The 24,676-nt window shown below is 36.7% G+C and overlaps 2 protein-coding genes across 11 annotated transcripts in view; one reads left to right on the top strand and one right to left on the bottom strand.

Moving 5' to 3' along the window:
* Nucleotides 1-24,676, top strand: part of NDUFAF7 (NADH:ubiquinone oxidoreductase complex assembly factor 7) — a 103,726-nt gene that overhangs the window by 21,299 nt on the left and 57,751 nt on the right. For 3 of the 10 annotated variants that reach the window (XR_012003165.1, XR_003238149.2, XR_012003166.1), the window contains exons 9-10: nucleotides 49-222; nucleotides 760-1,036. Coding sequence is in view for 2 of the 10 variants with exons in the window: in XM_026018973.2 (XP_025874758.1) it covers nucleotides 49-222; nucleotides 760-972 (387 nt within the window). In the remaining 8 variants the exon portion in view is untranslated. Of the gene's footprint in view, nucleotides 1-48; nucleotides 223-759; nucleotides 2,907-7,209; nucleotides 7,377-18,545; nucleotides 23,321-24,676 lie in introns of those variants that run through there. The other 7 variants (XR_012003167.1, XR_012003169.1, XR_012003164.1 and 4 more) reach the window with 6 other exon arrangements.
* The window catches only part of PRKD3 (protein kinase D3), an 88,638-nt gene continuing 66,574 nt past the window's right edge, over nucleotides 2,613-24,676 (bottom strand). Inside the window, exons 12-19 of the mRNA XM_072767282.1 lie at nucleotides 22,794-22,846; nucleotides 18,607-18,679; nucleotides 17,807-17,913; nucleotides 11,685-11,846; nucleotides 11,342-11,440; nucleotides 8,694-8,961; nucleotides 6,497-6,582; nucleotides 2,613-5,444 (exon numbers count right to left, since the gene is read on the bottom strand). Coding sequence (XP_072623383.1) covers nucleotides 5,271-5,444; nucleotides 6,497-6,582; nucleotides 8,694-8,961; nucleotides 11,342-11,440; nucleotides 11,685-11,846; nucleotides 17,807-17,913; nucleotides 18,607-18,679; nucleotides 22,794-22,846 — 1,022 coding nt within the window. The 3' untranslated portion in view covers nucleotides 2,613-5,270. The remainder of the gene's footprint in view (nucleotides 5,445-6,496; nucleotides 6,583-8,693; nucleotides 8,962-11,341; nucleotides 11,441-11,684; nucleotides 11,847-17,806; nucleotides 17,914-18,606; nucleotides 18,680-22,793; nucleotides 22,847-24,676) is intronic.

The following is a 24,676-nucleotide window of genomic DNA, read 5'->3' as shown; positions in this document are numbered from 1 at the left end:
ATAACCATAAAGGGATAAAAACTCATCATTTAAAAAATTATGTTCAAGGGGTTTTGTGGCCACAAGCTTCATGATGTCCTGACTGCCCCAGGAACAGCAGATCTCACAGCTGATGTGGACTTCAGTTACCTGCGCAGAATGGCAGAGGGACAAGTAGCTTCTCTGGGGCCAATAAAACAACAGACATTTTTAAAAAATATGGGCATTGATGTCCGACTGAAGGTAATGATTTATTTTGTGATCATTAAATATTCTAATTTTGTAGTATTTCAAAAAAAAAAAAAAAAAAAAAACATGTAAAATAGTAAGTTCACCTGGCCTCAGTGCTCTTCTCGTTTAGTGCATTTTGGGTAGTCTTTCCAGAAGTGTAGGGTGTAGTGCAACCAGACTGCTCTGGGCGTGGGGCTGCTTCGGACTCACCCCACACTCCACATGAGGCCAACTTCGAATAGTGTTAAGATTGATTAAGAAAACTGGACTGTGCTTATGGGTATGAATTTCATACCCATGGGTATTAATGTCCTGAAAACAGCTTAACCCTTCAGTATAGATCAAACCACCTAGGAATGTTAAACATACAAATCCACAGGTTTGCTTCTTAGCAATCTGTGTTTTAATAAGCACCCCATGATTCTGAGGCAGGTGATCAGAAATTCCAGCTGAAGCACTCTTTATTGAGCAGCCAATGGCCATTAGTAATGCTGCATGTAACTAGGAATCCTCCTGGTTATTTTTACTAAGAAATTTTTTTCTTTTCAGGTTCTTTTAGACAAATCAGATGAGCCAGCCAGGCAACAGTTACTTCAGGGGTATGATATGTTAATGAATCCTAAGAAGATGGGAGAAAGATTTAACTTTTTTGCCTTGCTACCCCATCAGAGACTTCATGGTAGAAGCCATCCGATGAATACATGTCAGTCAAAACCCTCTGTGTCACCTGTAGCTGGGTTTGGTGAACTTGCCTGGCGGTGACCTGTGTGGACATTTTATTCCTATGTCTGACTAAGATAAAGGGAACACGTCTCATATATTACAGGTAAAATATTTTATGTCTTTATAGCCAATAAAAATAACTCATCATACAGTACAACTAAATATTGATCTTTTAAGGTTGTTTCTGGCTTCTGGCACAGTTGTGTGCTTTCAGCTTAATGAAACAAGTTACTGTGAAACTGAGTGTCCTTTAAGTAGTAAGTCTAGTTGCTGTATTTTTATTTTTAAAAGTAAACATGAACACTGATTAGTTTAGCAAAAACTAGAACCTAACTGGCCTTTCACAGGGAATGGATTAAATAGAACTATCCATTTATTATTTAAAAAAAAATGAGGTAGAGCAGTATGTTCTGAACCAACTCTAAGACTGTGAAAGTAAAAAAAGTACAGTGGAGAATGTTTTATAGTTATGATTCCATTTTTGTTGGGGGAAAAGCTACATTTAAAGAAATGCTTGTAAGTAATTTCATAGAAATTAATATATTAGTGTAGACTGGTTGTTTTCTGTGATAGTTACTTATATATAAAAAGTAAGGAAAGGATGCCCATTAATCCCTACTAAATATCCCATTATTTATTAATGGAGGAGGGTGGAAGTGGGTTGGAGGAGAAGAGATTTGTTCCTTGTGGTAATTTTTTTACCCTCTGCTTCTGTGAATCTTATAATGAAAAACAATTAGATTAAAAAAATTTAGGGGTGCCTGGGTGGCTCAGTCTGAGGAGTGTCTAACTCTTGATTTTAGCTCAGGTCACGATTTTGGGAGTTGTGGGATCTCCAGCGCCATGTCAGGCTCTGCGCTTAGTGCAGCATCTACTCAGGATTCTCCCTCTCCCCTTGCTTATACTTCTGTTCTTTCAAAATAAAATCTTAAAAAAATAACTAGTAAACCTAACATGTACCTGAAATATGAGTTAATGTAGACTACATAGGAGGAATAATTTTTTGATTTGAGCTAATTCTCCGTCATTTTCAGGTAACTGTCAAGTTTTTTGTTCTGTTCTCATTTTTTGGTTCACAGAACTTTATATTAATACCAGTATAGACTTTCTGAAGAATTGTTATATTGGCAACACAAGCTTAAAATGAAATTAAAGGAAAAGAATATCAGCCATATGTTTTGAACTTATAGCGTAACTCTATTGGAAGTTTACAAAAAAAAAAAAAAAAAAGGAAGTTTACTGGCAGAGTGGTCAACTCTTGGCTTTCTATTGCTTGTTTGCTTTAACTCAGAACAGGACCAGCATTCTGTATCACTCTAAAGTAGGAAGATAGAGGGCTTATTTTTCATATGCTGCCTCGCCTTGGGCCATTAATAGTCACCCTTATTTTTTTTTCCATGTTTTCTTTTTTCAAAGAGTTGGAGAATTTCTGGACGGTGAAAGTCCCCAACATTGGCACCTCTCAATTATTTTAAGGTTTTATAACTAATGGGAAGAATCAGGCAATTCCTTGTATATCTTAAAACCTAGAAAGTTCACTTTGAATGGCATCTGGCTTATATAAGTCTTGTAGCAGGTACAATAATTGAATACTTGATGGTAGCTCCTGAAAAATTTGTAGTCATAATTATTCTAAACTTTCATGCCAAGAAATAAGACCTCCAGATAATTACCTCAAATTTCATATAAAATTGAAATAATGAATTGTTTATTTTAGGTAGTCAAAAAAGTGTTTTAAATATAGCATTAATTCAATTTACAAACACTATTTTCAAAATAGTTCTTTTATCAAGGCCTGGGAAAATAACAAACCAAATAAAATTTTCTTTGGATACCTCTACTAGAGATAGGCTCAGGTTTTCACATGGAAAAGTATGGTGATATGGAAATACATTTTATTATCAAGCTTCTTTGAGGATATTTACAAAAATTGGGATGTAACAAAAAAATAAAAAATGTACTAAACAGTGTCATTATAGACTACTTTGTACATTATCAAATGTTTCTAACAATTATTTCTTATACAAAAACAACTTCAAGACAAAAATGGCTATGCAGGTTATACAGTATCTGGAGTAAATGACTCAACTCCAAAATATCTGACAGTGCCTTTACAAATTTTGTTTAGAAAATTTCTTAGGCATTCAACAACACAAACAAAAAAAGAGTGCAATTAGTTTCATGGCTTGTAAAGTTTGATTATATAAGTAGAGCAAACAGCATTCCAGTTAATTTTCACCTTATGCAGTAAAACCACAAAAGGATGCCTAGGGATTCAAAATTACTCCATTTTAGCACATTGATATTAACAGATTTACTTGGGACAAATTTGGGGAAGTCCTCCTTTATCACAGAGAAAATACATTTCTAAAAGGTTTTGCGAAATTTGGTTACATGTTTTAAACTCCTATAGGGGAATGAAATACTGAGAGACCTTGTAGACTGTTTCCTGTAGAGGTTTATGGGTAGGCAATGCAGCACAGTGATTCGCAGGGGTCAGAGGGGCTGGGGCCACACTGCCAGGGTTCACATTCACATGCTGTGACCTCAGTAGCTGGTTACTTAATCATCCTGTGCCTCAGTTTCCTATCTGTGAGATGAAGTCCATAATGCACTCACTTTGTGGCTTTTGTGAGGGTAGGTAAAAATTCATGAAGAGCTCAGAACACAGGAGACTGCAGGTTGGCTACTCACTTGGCAGTAGCTTAGGGCTCCCCCAAAGGCCATCTCTGGCTTAGATTGTACACAGGGACATTCTTTTCCTTTGCTACCTCAGATCCAGTGGGGCAATGACAGTTAACGCTTTAGTTTTTAGTTTATTGACTGAGTATCTTCATACATAGCCCATCTTCACAACACTGTGAGGATAGTATAGGCCAGAATTATGATGTTCATTTTATAGACTGACCATCTTGAGGCTCAGACAGATTGAAGCTAAGACTTAATACTGGATTTTCTGACTCCAAATCTTTAGCTAGCTCTTTTTGGGGAGAATAAGAAAAGTTTACAGTGATTACTGTGGAATGAAGACACAAAAAGCCGCTAGTTTTTTTTTTTTTTTAATAAGTGGGTGGTCCCAGATCTTAAACTTTTTTGGAGGAGAAAACAGTAACTTTTTCATAGCTTTAAAAAAAGTCTAACCTCTTAACATTTTATCTGAGTAGAAAAACTTTAGCTGGCTGCTGGTACTAACATGTTAAAAAAAACAAACTGTAAAAGTAGGGCTACAGTATCAGCAGAGCAAATCAAAGAATAAAATGGGTGTTTGATGCTTCACCCCATCCACTCCCCCAACCTGCTTAAAATGATTTAAAAACATTCTAGATACTGGAAAGCTTTCCAGTAAGCTAAGGGAAGAAAAAAAAAGGATACACTCTTAGCTGTTCTTCTCTGTAGCATTAACTGATCCTGCACTGGCCTTTTAGTAATTTTCTTCCTCAAAGTATTCAACTCCATAAAGATAAACTCTGTAATTAAGGTTTGGATACATAGCCATTGAATGTTGGAAACCAGTTGTGGCATTACAGTGGTGTCAGTGGGAACAGTAGTACACAGTGAGTGGAGGAGCTGAGTGAGGAAGAGAGAGACCAGCAGGCCTTCCTCCCAGTCCCGTGACACCAATTGTTCAAAACTATCTGAGAGGCTGTTACAACAAACTCACAAAAGGTGACAACTTAATTTTTATGTTGTAGAGAACCTATTAAGAATTTAGCATCAAAGGTTAGGGATCATGGTTTTGGAATTTTGACTGACCTTAAAACAAAAAACAAAAAAAGGTAAAACAGCCTAGCATCTAGGAAACATTTCTAGGTGCCTAGGAAAAACCCCGTGTGCCTCTGGTTAAACAAATGTTTAGAGCCCTCAAAGGAAATCACATGCTGGGGGCTCCTCCTCAGTTATATATTAAATGCAAACCTGGTTAGTAATCAACCTTAAAACTTACATGATTTGATCAAGATATGCAATGGCTGGACTCTAAGCTTTCCTTTTTCTCCTTTTTAAAAAATAATGTAAGAACAGGAGAGGGAAGATAAATTAAATGCCACTATAGTACTAAAGTGAAGGATTAGGAAAAAATACAAAAAAACAGTCATTGTTTATGCCATAAAAATTATGAAAAGCTTCATCTTGGTTCCGTTGTATTTATTACTCAGCTCCCCTCTTGCACCTACTCACGATGAACTACAGGACAGGTATCACCAATTCCTTATTAGATTTCCCCATGTCTTCGCACCCTTGCAGATGACAACCTACAAAGAACAACAGTCGTGCAGCAAAGTAGGAGTATCAGTCCATAAAATGAAATCCTTCCTTACTGTAGTCAGGCTCACTGATAATTAAGGATCTTCCTCCATGTCATCTGGATTGGGAGCCATAATGAAGTGCTTTGGGTACACAAGATTGTGGGTGTATGCATGTACTTCCCAGCGGGCATCATCACTTTCATGTGTAATGTAACGTTCGCCGATGCGAGTTTCAAATTCTCTAAGGTCAAGCCAAGTCTGATAGTCCTAGAAGAAAAATGAAGTGATTACACACTATAAAGGAAACAAAATACTGTGATTTTTTTTTCTTAGCATCCTAGTCACAAAATTGACAACGCCAAGTACTTGCTATACAGTAAGTTCCATTTGTAGTATTTTAAATTAGCAATGTTAAATGCTTTTTCAAATTTAGACTCTCTAATAAAGTAACTAGTTTCTACGATTAAAAAAAATTGCCTGAGGCTTCTGAAATGGTTAATAATAATCATTAAAACATTCTGTTCTTTTTTTTTTTTTTTAAATTTTATTTATTTATGATAGTCACAGAGAGAGAGAGAGAGAGAGAGAGAGGCAGAGACATAGGCAGAAGGAGAAGCAGGCTCCATGCACCAGGAGCCCGATGTGGGATTCGATCCCGGGTCTCCAGGATCGCGCCCTAGGCCAAAGGCAGGCGCCAAACCGCTGCGCCACCCAGGGATCCCAAAACATTCTGTTCTATACTCTGACCTTACACCCACACCTTAGTTCTCAAAAGAGGGGACAGTACTTAGAATCTATCACCAGGATAATTTGATAATCATGGAGACTAATTATGATTGCATTTGTTGTGAAGTTAATTCTAACTCCTACTCCCTTTAAAATAGTTTTGAAGCTTCTCTTTACTCTGAAGTTTGGGGGTATTGTTTGGCAAATCTAGCTTTTGGGGGACTAAGCCAAACGTTTTAAATGGCCTTTCTGATCTCATCAGTGCAAATATTAATCTCTTAGTGGATGTTTTAAAAGTAAAATATATTTGACAAAATAATATGCTTATCTTACAAAAAGGCGAAAAGAAACATACGGTCCCATAAGAAAGCTAAAGCACTGCTTCAGTTCATGGGAGTTTAATTACCTATCAGTTCTGCATTTCAGTGATATACTGCAACTTCCAGAGAGGCAGCCACAGTACAAATTAATCACTGAAGAACACTTAACAGTATTCTAAGATGAGGAGAATCTGTTGGTCTTAGAGTAGTTTCATTAGGTAAGACAAATTACAAGGAATGGCTCAAATGAGGATCACCAAAGATTTTTTTTACCTGCAGCCAGGGATGACTAAGAGATTTGTCCACACTGTATCGTTTTCTCATCTTCACTTGAAGTAGGTTGTTTATCAAATCAATTGCTAAGAGAAAAGATGAAATCAGACACATGGATTTGGGTGTAATGGGGCACACCAAACTTGGGAGTCTGCCTGGAAGGCTATTCAATCCACAGAAATACAGAGTTGAGGGGTTTTGCTTCTCAAGGCCATAGCCTTGACTGGTCAGTGATCCATAAATGTCTACTGAACGTACAGAGTACCTATCTTAGGAAGCGTGTCTGTTTTGTTAAGGTGGCAGGACAGAGCACAGGTTCAAGTGTCAACTTTGCAGCCACTTACTGCATGTGGCAGAGGGTCAGTTATTACATGCTGCCATTTGTCCGTTTCCTCATCTGTAAACTGAGGTTGTTGAGAAGATGAAATAATACACATAAAGGGCTTAGAATCATGCTTAGCATTAGCTATTATTTTAAAATTAATTAAAAAAAAACTGATTACAGACTGATTTGTTGTTTCCTTCCAATGACATCATTCCTTAGTGCCTGGCTTGGTCTGCAAAGGAGCCAAAGCTATTGCCTTGCCTCTGTAGATAGGGCTAGACTGACATGGTAACTTATTACCACAAGTTCACACTCAAAAGATTTTACACAAATACCTTCATGGTGTTTGGTGTATGTGGTGAGATCTTGGCATACTTATTTTATCCAGTTACTTGAAGAAATGGAGCAGCTGCAAAACCAAAACCATACTGCATACTGACTACGGCCCTATGTGACAGTACATTTGAAATACTGATACAAAAGCCTGGACCCAGGGATGAGTCAAGTGAAAGATTTACATTATAACCGGTTCTGTTTCTCTTCTGCATACCACAGGTATTTTATGAACTCCTCTGTGTTCCCAAATACTTCCCATTTTGATCCGCTGTTCCTTAAGTGGTTATCCACCATGTGCATCAGAATTATTTGGGGGGTATTTGCTAAAATGCATTCCTGGTGTCCTCACTGGTGAAGTGGAATCTCTGGGATATAGCCAGGCATTTTTGTCTTAGTACACTCACTAATTGATTCCGATATGAGAGGGTCTGCACACCACACTGCCCCCAGGAACTCTAAGAGAAACCCTCATATATACTTCAATTAGTTGTTCATTACCAAGTAAGCTAGCTACTGTCTTCACATGTTGTTCCTCAAACTTTACCAGTTTAATGGGCTGTTAATTCCTAGGATTAGGCCTGCTACTTTTGGAAAACCAAAAAGACCCCTGTTCCAAAGGTTGGCTAAATCCAGGTGGGGATATTCTCTAGTGGGGTTCTATTCAGTATGAGACCATTTAGTACATTGTGTGCCCTTCCTGGTAGTATCAAACTAAAGAGGCATAGCCACGGCATTCTTGATAGGTATGGAACCCAGGCTTGCAGGCTCAAAAACCTTTACTGGGCAGGGAAAACCAGTGTATCCTGCTTCCTAGGACTGGGCCACAGGAGGGCTGCAAACAAACTGGTGAATGTCTATACAGTTCATTCTAGGTAACTAGCTTACAATCTGGTTCTGAAAATAATTATGAAAAGAAAGAATACTTAAGGAGAAATCTCTCCTGCTAGTAGCCTAAGTTTATCTTACAAAGTTTAGAGAAAGGGCTCAGGGAACACTTCACAGATGAGCCACGAGTTAAGGGCCCTTGAGAGACTGCAAGGATTTCAGCTGCGAGGCAGAGGGACTGCAGGCAGGTGAAAGGCCGAAGCAAAATGTAGAAAGTAGTTGGCAAGAGTAGACAGGTTTTCTGTAGGGGGAGGGCAAGGAAGGAGAGGATGGAAGGTAAATTCAGTCTGTCTCAGATCTACAGCTGCAACGTGGTTAAAGGGAGGCCAAGATGTCTGGGGCAGAAAAAGACAAAAGTAATGTTTCCTGAAGACAGATTTGGCAGCAGTAGTGACTGGGAAGGACCAGGAAAGAATCTAGTGGACAGGAGCATTAAGATAGTCCTATGGATTAGTCCTATGCCTGGGTACTAGACAGAAGTTAGAGAAGAGACTATGCAAAAGGAAGACTGCTCAAAAATTGGCTGAATTTAAAGATGAATATGAGAAATTGATGAGACAGGAGAGACATGCTGATTTGGGATCACAAAGATTTTTAGACTAAATGGCACAGAGCTAAAGCCTTTTTTTTTTTTTTTTTTTTTTTTTTTACCTTCACCAGAAATTTCTCTCCACGGATTTGGTGGGTACATAAACGCAGCATTTTGGATTTGGTCATTTATATCTTCATCTTCATTAAAAGGAAATGTGCCACTGAGGCTCACATAGACGATAACTCCCACTGACCACATATCTAGAGAACGGTTGTAACCTTTGCTCCTGAGAACTTCAGGGGCTAAGTATGCTGGAGTTCCTACCACAGATCTCCTGAATGACTTTTCACCAATGATGCGTGCAAAACCAAAGTCACACAGCTTCACCTGGGAATAAAAAGATGATGTTAATTTTGCATCTTCATCTATCTCTATATACCTGTCCCTAAGTATGATACTGAATCATTTCAACATACCTGCCAACTACTGATTATGAACAAAAATGAATGCAGATGGGGCAATTGTAAAGTACCCTTTTCCAAAAAAGCAGATACATTTATAACCTTGTGATCTATTACTGACATAAGCACTAGGAAAGCCGTTCATACTTTCTTTTAAAAAACAAAAACAAAAAACAAAAACACCTTTATAAATTCTAGCTTCCAGAATGCGAAAAACCAGACTGGTGGTGTAAGTGCTCAAAGTTTTTTGATGATATGGGAGAGTGCTGATTTTTTAGCATTTGGCTTTTAAGGAGCTGCTTTTCTATCTGTGAGCAAGAATTATGTGTTTCATTTTTGAATCCTCAGTGACCTCACAGTGCCTGGAAACACAAAGGTACTCAGTAAATGTTTGCCGAATGAAAAATAAGTTGATATTTAAAAACTGACCCTTTATTTTCCTTAATCCTAGAATCTATATTCTCGAGGATTATTCTCTGTTGGCAAATAACTTGAGGTGTAGTAAAGAGAATTAATGTAGCCCATAGAAGAGCAATGCTAGAGATTGCTTGAAAGATCAAGAGTGAAGGTGTCTTCTATGACTATGCAACAAACAATTGCTGGTGAGATATTGGATTTGACAACAGTTTTGTCTGAAGGTAGCCACAGTCACTACAATATCCTTTTGGGAACAGCATTCTGGAAGTGTAATGAGCTTGGCAGAGCTCAAAACACTTACCTTGCTGCACATCTTCTAGAAGTTTGGGTTTTGGAGAGTAAGGTCACATTTGTGAACAAGCAAATGCCAAGTACTTTACGGAGGAAATGCGGAAATGCCCTGACTCACAATGTCTTCACAAAAAGCATTATGATAAATTGAAGGAAAAAAAAAGGGATTTGGCTTCTAAAAACTAATGGTATAAACTGCCTGGAGAGCAAAGATGAAGGTGCATTCATTCAAATGCTTCTTGCTATTTCTAGGACATGGAGCCTTGTGCATGTTTTTATGATAGCGTTCTATGTCATTACCGAATGTGGCTCCCTTCTGATTAAGTACAGGAACAGGATTATTGACCATGAAGACATGTGAACTTCTTTTTGGTTAAATGCCCTAACATCCTGATAAAAGATGCCTTGGCAGTAGGCACCTGAATAAGGAAGTGTGGCTATGGCTAGCATTTGAGCAAGAAGGAATGACAAGTAAATGACGTTATTTTCCCTTTGTTCAAAACAGGTCAGAAAGATGGAGTTTTAGTATCACTGTAGGGGTATGCAACCTTTGTCCAACAATTCTGAAAACCAAATGAGATGATAATGTGTGGAAACACTTTTATTTAAAATATCACACCAACTATGAGGGAACCCTTTTTACCTCACAATGACAGGGAATCCGTTTTAAGCCATATAGGCATTATAAAAGAACAGGATTATTTCCTTGTAAGAGTTGAATAATTTTTAACAGTATATCTTCTTCTTAAAAGACAGTTTGAGTTGTATTTAATTCAAGTGAAAATTGTCCTTAGTCTGTCTTAGTCTTTCTTAGTGTTTAACTGTGAATTTTTCAAATATATATAAACAACAGTTTGGCAAAAGATATTCTAGTTGATTGGAGAATTTACCAATGATAAGCATGAAAAATATTTATGGGTACTACCAACATATTCCTCAGGAAGAATGTTTCAAACTTTGGGTTTATGAACCATTTTTTAGGTTATGAAATTTGGATCAAGGTCAACACTTTAGTGAGATGAAATTTAGTAATAACCAAGTAAAAAAAATCCATGCATTACACTTAAGTTATGGACACACACAAACATGGGATATACATGTGTGAGTGATGGCAGGGACAGGAAATGTAATTCTTATATTGGTTTTAGTGAAAATGTTTGAAATAAAATACCATAAAGAGGAAGGGGAGTGGGCAGCCTGCCTCAAAATCTAGTTCCTCCCCCCGCCTCCCCCCCCCAAAAATCTAGTGTCCTCCACTGACAGTTCTATCCTATTTTATTTTATGGGGAATTTGTTCTGAGCACCAGGCACCAGTCAAGATTGCTATCCCTCACTTCATTCCCAATGCACAGGGAGAGTGAACTGCACTATGTGCAAAACATTATACCTTGAGGTCCAGTTAAGTCTAAAAAGTCTTAATGAAAATAAACAATGAGTAAGATCTGAGTTCAAATTATTCAAGTACTAATCCTCACTGGTAGTTACAGGCTAATTACTTCTGTTAAGATAGTGATATATCTGAACCTATAGCACTTCCTTTCATTGCATGGGTGCTCTGTAATGTCAGGTACTTAACAAGGTTCTAGAAAGTATCTTACCTGAGGAAATGGCTCTGCTGATGCAAGCAGCACATTTTCTGGCTTTAAATCACAGTGTACAATATTCTTAAAATGGAGATTCCTCAAGGCAACAAGGATCTGTTATTGAAGAAAACAGAATTTTTTCAGTGCCTGGTAAAAATCATAGCTAAATCCCCATCTGACCTCTTAAATGGTATGGTAATTTGAAAAGTCCACGACAGTTCATCAAGTTTTAACTGAAGTGTTAATCTGTTCTTCAAGGTTAATTCCCACAATATCCTGATATGTAAAAGCACCGCTATTTAATTTTCTGTTTTCAAGTATTCTCGTTTCAAAAAAAAAAAAAGGGGGGTTAAAATACCTGTGTGACCATGAATTTGGTAATTCGTTCTGGAAGTCGACTTTTCTCACTGGATAGAATCATTTCCAACATATCTCCATGTAGCTTTTCCATTACCACAAAAACTCGTTCTGGAGTTTCAAACATACATTCCAGGTTTACAATCCCAGGATGGTGCAAATTCTGAAGAGTTAAAAGGATATTTATATAACCAACTTAAGTAGAGAAATAGTTTTACTATGCAAATATCTAGCTTTACTACAATTAATTGTATGGAGTACATGGCACAGAAAGTAAAACAGCATAGAAAAATAAGCAGTAAAAGCAAACAAACTGGATCCTGGATTTGGATTTTCCAAGATCTGTACTGGAGTGGATGCACTGAGGGGAAAGGCTGTCTTCCCAATTGATTACCTAAGTGCCCTTGTCCATTACTACATTTTCTTCTTTCTCATCTTTTTAGTCTCCTGACACAACGCTAATTTTATACTGTCCATAAATAGGCACCAATTGCCAGTCAAATTTAGCCAATTACACAGAACTTTGGCTCTCTGGGGCTGTGTCTGTGGAGGTCTGTGCTCAAGAGCTGGTTCCAATTTTAAGGTAGTTATTTATTTAAGTCTGGATTTTCAATCTTACTTCCATTTGCTTTTCCTTCTTTTGGGCTCAATATCTCTACCTCCATCATCTCCTGTTTTTGCCAATAAAAAAGCAATCTACCTTACTGGTTAAAAACAACAACAAGAACAAAAAACTTTCCTCAGAAGCAGATTATTATGATACGTCAGCCATGCTCAAAAATATTCAACAGCTTTTTATTCCTGAACACAAATCTATTCCTCTGCTTACCCCTTCCTATCTTCAATAATATGGCTTCATTTCAATTTTAAATATGCTCTATTGGCCTAATAAGTGTTTAAGCTTTTACTCTTTATTATTAGAAATGTATTTTTTATGTTTTTATCCTTATTATAGGTACGAATTATGCTAAGACATAACTTTTTGGCTTATGTGAAGTTGAGTACCACCTCTAAAATGTTTTTTGAATCTGCCATCATCTCTCAATTCTCACTGTAGCTGCTTTAATTTCAGCTCACATTACCTCTTTCTAGGATGACTACAATAGTTGCCATCTAATACTATATATATATGCAGCAGTACTTATCCCATGGTACTGTGCCAAGTGTATGTATCTTACTTTGTAGCCAGTAAGTTCCCTGACAGCAGAGACTTAGTCATTTTAGTTCAATGTCTGAATCATGGTGCCTTAAAAAATGACTAGCAAGTGCAAAATAAATATTGTTTACTAATCCATTTAAAACAATGTAATGAGATGGTATTCCAAGCAGCTAAATTAAAAGTGACACATTTCTGCAGTGAAAATAGGAGTGAGCAGGGAAAGATTCAGAATATTACAACTTTGATCAACCAAGAGTTGGAAAAAAAAAAAAAAAACAAAAAAACCCCCTAGAGTTGGAAGTGTGGTTGGCTGTCCCCATGCTGTAGTTGTAAGTTTCTTTCCTCCCACCTGCCAAATGGTATACACACACAAAGATAGAAAGAAGTATTCTGTAACATTGTCTCTTAACTTTCTCTATTTATTTAAATGTCCCATTTCCTCTGGAGTCTTTTGGTAAATTATACTTTGATTGAGAATCATTTCCTCCAGTTTTTCAAATTTATCTGATAGAACTGGACAAGGCAGCATCGTAAAATGCCTTTAGGTTTTTTTTTCAGTAGTTGTGGTCATCTCCCCAAGATGTTCTTTCTTATTTTTGCTTTCCTTTATTGTTCATTCTTTAACCACTTGAGTTTCATTCTTAATTCATTTATTTTCATTCATTCTTGTGTAAATATTTGAGGTTATAAATTTTTTGAGCAATTGTCCAAAAACTGATATACAGTATTTTCACGATTATTTTTTAAATACTCTGAAATCTTGATTTTGCTCTTTAAGATATTAAAAAAAATTTTTTTTCAGGTGGTGGGAGCTTTCTGTTCTCCAATTTTGTCATTTATTTCTAGTTTTATTGCATTAGGATCAGAGGATACTATTCATCCTGCTGTTTTGAATGAATGGGGTACTCTCTGTTCTTTGATTTTTACAGACTTTAGTATAAAGTGGTTAGATTACCTTATACTGTTTAGGCCTTCCATGCTGTTAGCTTTGGCTACTTCATCTGCCAAGACTCCTAATGTGCTTTTCAGTTTCTCCCTGCCGCCTCTCTAGTTTTCCTTTATAATGCCGCTATTTGGTGTAATCTGCTCTCTTCCACTACTAAAGTGCCCTTCTTCCCTTCACTTACTGTGTCTTCCCTTGAATTGAATCTTATCAGATCATGACCCCCTTGCCTTTCTTATATTTAAGGAGGCAGCTAGAGAGGATATCACAATTGCAGATATCAGAAAGTGCCAGCAAAAACAGCACTTAATGTGGTACCTCTTCCTGCATGCACCCCTGGCTCCATTTCCAGTGTTTCTGGAAAAACTCCTCTGCCTATTTTATAGGTCTAAGCTTTCTTCTATTTTTATAAGTTTTAAAATGTTTTCTCTATTATCATTTTTCTTGTAGCTTTTAGGTGACTTCTGAGAAGGGGAAAAATGGTGAATTTATACACCACAGTGTTAAATCCAGAAATTTCTCTTTGAAATTTCTCATAACATTTTTCTCATTTACATAGGCAGCCATGAGAGCACCACACATTTTCTCCCATTACTACTCTATAACCAACCCTTTTCAGGCAAGAGCAAAAGATATTTTATATTACCATATCCCTATGAAACACAAGTAAAAATCCCTCCTTTCTTTCCTGCCTCACAATATACTCCTCAGCCAGATGTAGCTATGTTGACAGTTTATGTAGGTATGGATCCTTTTCTTTACATAACTGATGTACACATGTGCAAATTACACATTACCCTAAGAAACTATACAAATGGAACCATTCCACATTTCTATTTAAAAAATTTAACAATATGTTATAGGTAATACTCCATATAAACACATTTATTCAATAAATGTTAAATGAGTATTTGCTATGCTCTTGGTACTATGTAGGTAGTCTGGATTCAAGAGTAAACAAAACTGACAAGTACCTCTCATCTTTGAAGCTTATTCTAGCAAGGTGGGATAGATAATAGGTGATAAACTAGTAAACTACCCAGTATGAAGGTGGTAAATGCTATGGAGAGAAGAAAAAGTAAGGTGGGGGTGGATGGGTGTAATGCTGAACAGAATGCATGGGCCTCATTAGCAAATGACACACGGCATTCCAGGCAGAGGGAATAGCTAAAGCAAAGTCCTTGAGACAGGACCATTTCTGACATGTTTAAGGAATAGGGAGACAGTCAGTGGGGCCATCATTCAGAAAAGAGACTCAATTTGTTGAAAGTAGTGTCTACAACTGGGACCTTTTTCAAGAGATTTTGGTTCAGCCTAACAGTATCTGCGGATGTCCAAAAATGTCATCTCTTTTCTTTTCTTTTTTTTGAAGATTCTATTTATTCATGGGAGAAAGAGAGGGAGGGAAGCAGAGACAGAGGGCAGGCTCCCCATGGAGCAGGGAGCCCAATGCAAGACTTGATCCCAGGACCCTGGGATCACCACCTGAGCCGAACAGACAGAGCTACCCAGGCATCCCATGTCCTCCTTTCTTTTAAATTGATAGAAATACAGAGTTTATCACCAAGCACTCAAGAGCGAGGCTGGATGTTTCTGGGTTAACTATAAGGTCATTCCTTAATCACTGATTCTGTAATTGATTCTCCCTGCCACTGGAAAGGCCAAAACTGTAGTCTCAGTAGTACGCTTAGTCTTTGTGCTATAACCTTTCTTTATAAAGGTGAGGACATAGGGAAGAAAAAACTGTGGAAGTCAGTGGAGCTGCAGGTAACTTACAGTACCAGAATCAACTATCCGGTCGGCGTCAGCCAGCCTTTTAGGTTTGTTTAATGAGGACTACATACAAGAAGAATCAGGGGCAAAGACTGGAAAGTAAGGATGACACAGCTGGGAGGGGAGAGGGGAACCAAAGGGTGGAGTATATAAATGTAGTAAGTTCCTTTCAACCCATATGCAACAGTCTAGCTGAAATGCCCATATGACTAAATCCTGTGTAATGAATTTCAGCAAATGAGTTGCTATTTGGAAAAAAGTTTCCTTTAAAAAATGTTTTTACCACATTCAGATTGTTCTAAGAGAATTGTAATTCAAACACAAAGTAGACTAAAGTTGATCTTTATATATAGAAGAATTTGTTGAATTTATACATTGCAAAGGAAATAAAGTCACGATTTTACATATGTGCGCACACGTGCGCACACATACACACACAGCAGGTCCAGTGTGGTAGAGTAGAAACAGCATGTGGTTTGCAGATTGAAACTCTAAACCTGGGCCGCCCAGGTGGCTCAGCGGTTTAGTGCAGCCTTCGCCCAAGGTGTGATTCTGGAGACCCGGGATCAAGTCCTGCATCGGGCTCCCTGCATGGAGCCCGCTTCTCCTTCTGCCTGTATCTCTGCCTCTTTCTCTCTCTCTGTGTCTCTCATGAATAAATAAATAAAATCTTAAAAAAAAAAAAAAAAACTCGAAACCTGTCCTCTTCCTTGGGTGATGTTAAGAAAAAGTACTTATTAATAAGTACAGTTTCTGGCACAAAGTAAGTCATTAACTAAATATAAAAATGTAAATTTGTATATAAACAATTTGAAGAGAATCTACAACAAAAAGCATGGTATTAAATTTAAGATGAAAATAGTATATTTGGAGACATACTACAATTACTTAACCATATTCCCTGTATGGTAGTATCAATGAAAAAGAAGTATTATAAAATTAAATCTTGGGAGTTTTAAACTAATAACAATTGCTGCAGAAGGCTATACTACCATTGTTGCCCTGTGCATTACCCAGAATTCCCTAAATTTAATTATGAGCCATAGTTGATAAAACATGGCCAAAAAAACTTTAGTGTTTAGTTCAGAGATTTGTCTGTGATCAGAATGGCAAGGATGAATCAAGCCTTAAGAATATATCCTTAATATTTATTTATTTTTGTTATATTAGTGGGACAATGAACAAGATTCCAGAATTAGATATGAAAAAAGATCACTAACAATATTCACATTCTAATACAGTCCGAATGCTATTAATATTCTATATGAAGACAGTTGTACAGGAGGAAGTGACCTTGAAGGGACCATAAGTAGCTTGTAGACCACAATCTTTTGATTATCACTCCTCTGAAAAACACAGGAGGCAAATGTCATTGCTGGTAACCAATAATGTAATACATGTAAAATGAATCGTGTGTTTGTAAGTTTCTTACCTGCTTCTTCAAGGAAGCCTAAGTTCAGTAGGTTTTGTCTTCTTGAACTTCACTCACAAGCAAATGGGGTTCTGACAGCATTAACTATTATATTACCATGATTTCTTAAATATTGTGCAAAAGCTACACAATGAATAGACGTTTGCATATTATAACATATGATATTCATACAAATAAAGATAAAACTAAATTTAAGTCTTCTTGATGACCCCCAAAAGAGGTAAAAATGTTAAATGAAAATGGTAATTTATTTAATGAAAGTTAGGTCATTACTAATATATATTTTAAAATATACCTTAATGGTATTATAAAATTAAGTCTTTAGAGTTTTCAATTAATAAAATAACAAATGCTACTGTGAAAAGGCACACAATTTTTAAGCATTTATTTTTACAGCAATTGCTATGTCAACCAAGCACCATCATCTGTGAGCACTGCATGGGTACAGCACTGACCTCCTAAGCCAAATGTGGTGACAGAAGTTATCCAAGTATTTTGAGCTTCTGGAGTGATGAATTAATAAATTCTTACTTTGTTGTTATTAAGATTTTACTTATGAAAATGTGTTCTAAACAAACTATCATAATGGCAGTTCTTGTAACTCCTAGAGGACTGTAATTTAATTTTTCCCTTTAAAAAAAAAAAGTCATAAGGATTTAATGTAGATGCCCACCAGCCTCTCACTGAGCCCAAAGGTCATAAGATGAAAACAGAAGAAAAAACAAGCTTTTTTTCTTATCAGCTCTAAAAAGACTTGCATTTAAAAATCCACAAATCAAAAAACCAATACAAAGCAACTTGGGTTTTTTTTTTTACCTGTAAAATAGCCACTTCATTACGGAGTTGACTTTCCTGTTTTGTGGGGAACCTCATCTTATCAATTACTTTAATAGCCACATCCCTTCCAGTTTTTCTATGTTTTCCTATTTAAAAAAAAAAAGGTATAGAAAAAAGCAAATTGACAGCTCATATACAATATAAAAGCTTTATAAGGACGTTGTCCAGAGATTGAAACTTATATGTATTTATTTACTCTTAGATTTCTTTTTTTGGCTGATTTTGTTCCTTCTCCTTTACTCTTTAAGAAGTGAATTATTATTTTCCCTTAATAATAGTTGCCCCTGATAAAAGCATACTTGAAATGCCAGGAAATTTGAATCAACTTTTTTGCTGAAAAATAGTCTACCTTGTTAAATAAATGATAGTTAACTACTCTTAGTCTTCAGATACTGTCAAGATAGAAACAATTGTATCAGTGAACTAATTTTATTCTAGATACACTGAGTCAGCACAGTTATTTAACCACATGTCAGAGCAAGTGTTGAGGCAGAAAGGCCACTTAAAGAGTGTCTAGCAAGGGAGGACTAGGATTTAATATTACTTTTCTTTTATACCTTGGATTATAGCTTATAAAGTACTTTTATGTGTATCAGGCTTAATTAACCTTGTGAACAATGCAGGTCAAGTTTTGTAAGCTCCATTAAACAGATGAAGATACTAGGCACAGTGAGCTTAAATGACTCTGCCAATATCATGAGCCACATGATATTTGCAGGTCTTTGGATCTGATACAACATTCATGCGAACAGCAGACAAATGGGCCTGCAGTCACTTACCTCCATAGACGATACCAAACTGGCCTGAACCAAGCACCTCATCGGCAAAGATCTGGTAAACAGTGCTAATGTCCTATTTAGGAAAGGGTAAGCAGCATTATTTCCCTCTATTTAACACTGTCAACATCTCTCTTTTCAAAATACTTTAAGATATTTTTGTTTCTGAGAGGCAGCTAAATGTCCTAACAAATATTTTATGAACAGACTTCCCATGTCCTAGAAAAGCCCAATTTTAATACTATGGCTCTTGACATACAAGTATAATCTATTCTGTAAGAAGGCCTTTGAGGGGAAAAAGTTTTGAATAAAAGAAAATCTTGTATTTATTAAGTAATTCTCCATAAAAAGTTAACAAAAAAATTTAAGAACAAAATTTTACCTATTTCACCATTAAGGAGATTTGCTATCTTTGATTTGAGAGAAAAACTCAGAAGATTCATATTATTGAGATTAAGCTCATTTTGAAAGCCTGATGGAAAGGGTTATGTGTGAGAAAGTCTGTAACTTAGATCCCTCTTCAATCTTCTCCCCTCCCTCCCTTCCTTCTTGGTGCTGGCTGTTGCTGTGGGAATATCTTTGGAGGGCGCTATCCAGTCCTCTCCCTGGTGCTTCAGTCAGGAGTCTCTGTCTGGGTATGTGCCACAGTCGGCATAGAGGGTGTTACACTCCCCCCAAGTGCCTGTTTCATGGCAGTAACTCATCTGAATAAACAGAATTGCACAGACCTCAATTTCTCACTGGTAAAGGTGATACATAACATCTAATTCACTGGATTTTTAAGTAAATTAAATGAAAGATATATATCAAGTGTCAAGTCCAGTACCCAGCATATAAAAATCAGTAATTCCATAAATCTGATTTCCTAATTTCTGTTGAAATTAGGTAATCCTAAATTGTTGACTTCCCTGGGACTTGGCTTTCTCATCTGTATAAAAGTATTCTACATCTCTAGGATTCCTCCTAATTTAAAAAATGCCTGTGATTTTATGATTGTCATCGACATTTATTGAGCCCTAACTGTATAGAGAACTCTGTAAAAGGCAGCTAATTTGTAAAACAGACCTAGGTAAGAGGCTTATGATGTATTAAAGAAACAGTAAAACCTATTAAAAAGGTAAATAATTCAGGACATACCAGGGTCAAATAAGTACTACATATTTGTAGAAGATCTCCTGACACCTGTTCTTTACTCATTCACCAGAACAACCTGTACTCTCCTCATTCCCTCTGAAGAGCACACACTGACTGATGTCTACAGTAGCCTAACAAACTGGGGGTGGTGTCCCAAAGAGTGACTCTTTAAACTGAACGTGTTCCCAAACCCATTACGCCAAATGTACTTGTTACAGATCACAGAGTTTAATTACTGCAAAAATTTAAATATATATACTTTTTAAGTCAATGAAACATGAGAGATTACTATGAAAACTAGGTAGTTTTAGAAACTCCATAAAGGGGTGTCTGGGTGGCTCAGTCAGTTAAGTATCCAACTCTTGGTTTCTGCTCAGGTCATGATCTCAGGGCAGTGAGACTGAGCCTGGTGTGGGGCTCTATGCTCAGTGTAGGGTCTGCTTGAGATTCTCTCTCCCTCTCTCCCTCCTGTTTATGTTCTCTCCTTCTAAATAAATAACTCTTAAAAAAGAAAAAAAGAAACTCCATAAAGATGAGATACCAAACCAATTGCTGTCAATTTATTTGTGAGCAAAATAAAGATTGGGGGAGTGAGAATTCTGTTTCCAGAATAATTCACAAGTATCCCTGGTTCTACTTTAAAGAAACAAAAATTGGAAATTATAGAGAATGCATTATGGGCATTGTTGTATAATAAGAATTTGACTGGCCTTTGTCCCTGGTTCCTAAAAGAGACCCTAAATCCTTGGAATTTCCCAATTCATAGGAGTTTCTTATATTATGTCATTCGTGAGCCCTTTGGATCACACCTGAAGTATGCTAACAAGATGATTCAGGATGGGGTAGGGTCACCAGAAAGATCAACCAAGAGTGCTGGAGCTTCGAACCAGTCCAAACTCAAGGGAGGCAGAGGGGAGTAGGAGAATGAGTTCAATCATGTGGCCAAAGATTCAGTCAATCATGCCTACTTAATGAAACTCTAATAAAAACTTTGGACACTAAGGCCAGATAATTTTCCAGGCTAGTGACACATCAATGTGCTGGTAGATTTGCATGTCCTGATTTCAGGGAGAGAATGCAGAAGCTCTACATTCAGAACTCTCCCAGACTGCATCCTATGCGTCTTTGGTTGGCTGGTCCGGAATTTTATCCTTTTTAAATAAAGCTGTAATCCTAAGTCCAGCACTTTCCCTAGGTTCTGAGTCATTCTAATGAATTACTGAACCTCAGTGTGGGTTCATGGGAATCCTCTGAATCTGTAGCCAATTGGTCAGAAGTACGGGTGAACTCTGGATCTCTGTACTTGTGGCTGGTGTCTCAAATAAAGGCAGCCTTGTTAGGAACTGTGCCCTTAACCTGTGGAGTCTGCACAAAATCAGGGTGATTAGCATCAGAACTGTATTACTACATACAGATGTGGTTGATGCAAGATAGACCAAGTGGAACTCTACTTAGCAGACCCATACTTAAAGAAAAAAATCTCAGCTCTGTGACAAAAGCAAATCAATCAATGTGTACATATGCATGTTTTAAGGTATAATGAAAAATTTTAAGGTTTATAAGAATCATTTTTATATGCTTCCCAACTTTAATCAGCTTGTTGTTTAACCAACCAAATTTTGGTTCTAATCAGAATAGATGAGGGAACATCCACTATTCATATAAAAACTGATAGAAAAGTTTTTTCACAAAGACCAGCTCTGAACCTTTTCTGTTCTCGGCAATGAATGGGCATGTCCCTCAAGTTCCTGGGAGATCCTTCAAAGTTAGTGATCTCATGTTTGTATTATTCCTCTTTCCCTCCCCAAGAATCTGGTATCTGTTCTACCTACCACTACAACAAGAGATATACAGATTACATCTCCTTGAAACCCTCTATTTCCTGGATATCCACTACTGGATATCCAGTTTTCCCTGCAATCTTAGAAAAGCCAACATCTATATGCTACAGAGCTGTAGCTGGATGCCCCAAGTTGAAGATGGCAAGAGATTTTTATCAGAGAAATTTATATATAGCCAATGAACTATTTTATGACTTCTTTTTCTAGCCTTTTTTCTTTCTAATCCAGGGTTGGTAAATTAGTTTGTAGGCCAAAAATCCAGCCCGCTGGCTTTTTGTACAGGCTCCTGATATATAAGAACAAACTTTACATTTTAAATGGTTACAAAGGGGAAAATAATAGTATTTTCTGACATGTGAAAGTGATGTAAAATTCAAGTGTCCACAAATAAAGTTATATTGGGGCACAGTCATGCTCATTGCTTCATGTACTGCCTATGAACGCCTTCTCACTACCATGGCAGAATCAAGTAATTGGGTATGGTCTCCAAAGCCTAAAATATTTACTATCTATTTCTTCATAGAAATTATGCTGACTCCTGTTATAATCCCCAACATGCTATTCACTATTCCTTAAAAGTCTTGTATGTCCTGCTTCATTCTATTTGCCCATCCAGGTCCCTGCACTTGCACAACTACTGTTCCCCACCCTCATCTGAAATTCCTGTCCCTCCTTGTGGTACCACTCAGGTTTCACTTCCTTTAGGAAGCTTACCCTCCTGACCCAATGTGAAGTAATCCCTCCGTTCTCTTTGAACTAGTCTATCACTATGTAACATTATACTATCACTTGAGAAAAAGTTATCTTTATTTTCACAGTTTAAAAAAAATCTGCCTTAGGCAGAACTCCTTAGAGAAGTAATTAGCCACAAAATCTAGTGAGTCTTTAGGCCAATTGCTCATTACTTTGGCCTATAAACATTTTTTTTTAAATTCAAGTATAATTAACATACATTGCTCTATTAGTTTCAGGTGAACAATATAGTGATTTACAATTCTAAAGGTTTCTCAGTGCTCATCAAGATCAATGTATCCTTAATTTCCTTTATCTATTTTACCTATCCCCCCCCCACCCAACTCCCCTCTGGCAACCACCAGTTTGTATCTAAGAGTTTGGTTTTTTTGTCTCTTGAGCTTATTTTCTAATAAGATTTTCACATCTTATTTTACCTATTTTAATTACCCAATTTGCATATTTTAACTAATGTTTACTTACCACATTTTCTTGGATCTGACAATTAGATACAGAGATACTAGTAGACAAATCTTCTGTAGAAACAGAAGGATGATGTATGAGAAAACGAACAAAACTTATATGGCTTAATACTAACATTTGCTGACATGTGAATGTCCACAATATATTAAATCTTAAAAACTAGCTAACATACAGTTAATATAATTATGTTCTTTAAAAAAAATTATCCACACACAATACTAACCCATCAACAAGAAAGTGGTTAAATAAAATATGATACATCCACACAAAGAAATACTATCTAAACACTTAATGGTGTAGAGCTGTACATACTGACTTGGAAAGCTATCCATGGCATATTAAGTCAGAAAGGCAAGTTGTAAGGCAGCAGCATTTGAATTACAAACAAAGAAACTATGATACTTCTCGTGAGTGAGAGAGCATAGGGTTGGGGAACAAAGACTTTATTTAGTCTTTATACACTTCTATGCTGCCTGCATTTTCTAAAACATAAAAAGCATGTTTTACTTAACAAAAAAAATTAAAAATCAGTTAAGTCTATATACTGACATTGAATTATATCTGATACATATTAATTAAATAGTGCATAAAAGCAAGTTGCAAAAAGAATGAAGTATGACCACATTTTTTGTAAAACTATAACAATACAGTACAGAGAGAATCTCCCTAAACCAAGAAATATACACCAAATGGTTAATAATGCTTTTCTGAGGGGGGAGATACAGGAACAGCAACAAGGGAGTGTGTTACAAGGGTACTAGAAGGACTTTCTCATTTTATATTCCATATTACTGTGAAGTTTAAATGTCTATTACTTTGGTAAGCAAAGGAAGTATAACTGACACAGGTGAAGTGAGTAAGAGACAAGGTCTCAAACATCTAGAATCTCAGAGACAACTCAGAGACAAGATGTGAAATTTCCTTTATGATCCAAAATATAAAAATTTAAAACAAGAATATATAAGCATATGTCAAATATAAGTAACATGACTGTCAAAAACTGCATTTAAAACTATGAAGTTGGGCAACCCGGGTGGCTCAGCAGTTTAGCACCTCCTTCAGCCCTCCAGGGCCTGATCCTGGAAACCCGGAATCGAGTCCCACATCAGGCTTCCTGCATGGGGCCTGCTTCTCTCTCTGCCTGTGTCCCTGCCTCTCTCTCTCTCTAGTGTGTGTCTCTCATGAATAGATAGGTAAAATCTTAAAAAAGAAAAATTAAAAATAAAGATATGAAGTCAATCTGAAAATATTTTAAATAATTCAAATATTAAATATTAATGAACAGACAAAAAAGGCACAGCATCAATGATATTAAAGCCTCAAAAGTTCTGCTTTTCAGTCATTCCAGTTTCCTAGTGTAAGGCAAAAATGATTTTGTTTCAAAGGACTCCGCTGTCTAGCTCCATCTATTTTTACTTTCTATTGCTTCCCAGAACTCTCCCCAAGAAAAAGCAGCAGCAGTCAACAGCCAAGTAATAATATTACTAATGTGTCAGGAACTGTGCTCAGTGCATTATATGCATTTATTATTATTTCCACTTTAGATTAGAGACTGCAGAGACCAAGATCACATTAGCCAGTAAGCAGCAACTGTGCTTTCATTCTCTAGTATCCTCACTCTTAACCCTTTTTGCAATTCTGGTTTTAGAGACTCTAAACTCAAGGGAGAAAGTTCCTATATCCAGTGATACATAAAATTTGTGTTATGTACCTGTATTATTTTCTGGGGGAAAAGGTCCATGGCCTTAATTAGGATATCAAAGTTCTGTCTAAAATTCACCAAAACAAAAAGCACTATAAATACCTAATTCATCCTCTAAGAATCAATATTAAACATCAAACGTGTTCACAGTCATTACTTTCATCCCTTTGATCACAACTCT

Source organism: Vulpes vulpes, chromosome 8 (genome assembly GCF_048418805.1).
Source record: "Vulpes vulpes isolate BD-2025 chromosome 8, VulVul3, whole genome shotgun sequence".
NCBI classification, from domain to species: Eukaryota; Metazoa; Chordata; class Mammalia; order Carnivora; family Canidae; genus Vulpes; species Vulpes vulpes.
This window is presented reverse-complemented; position numbering and strand designations above follow the sequence as displayed.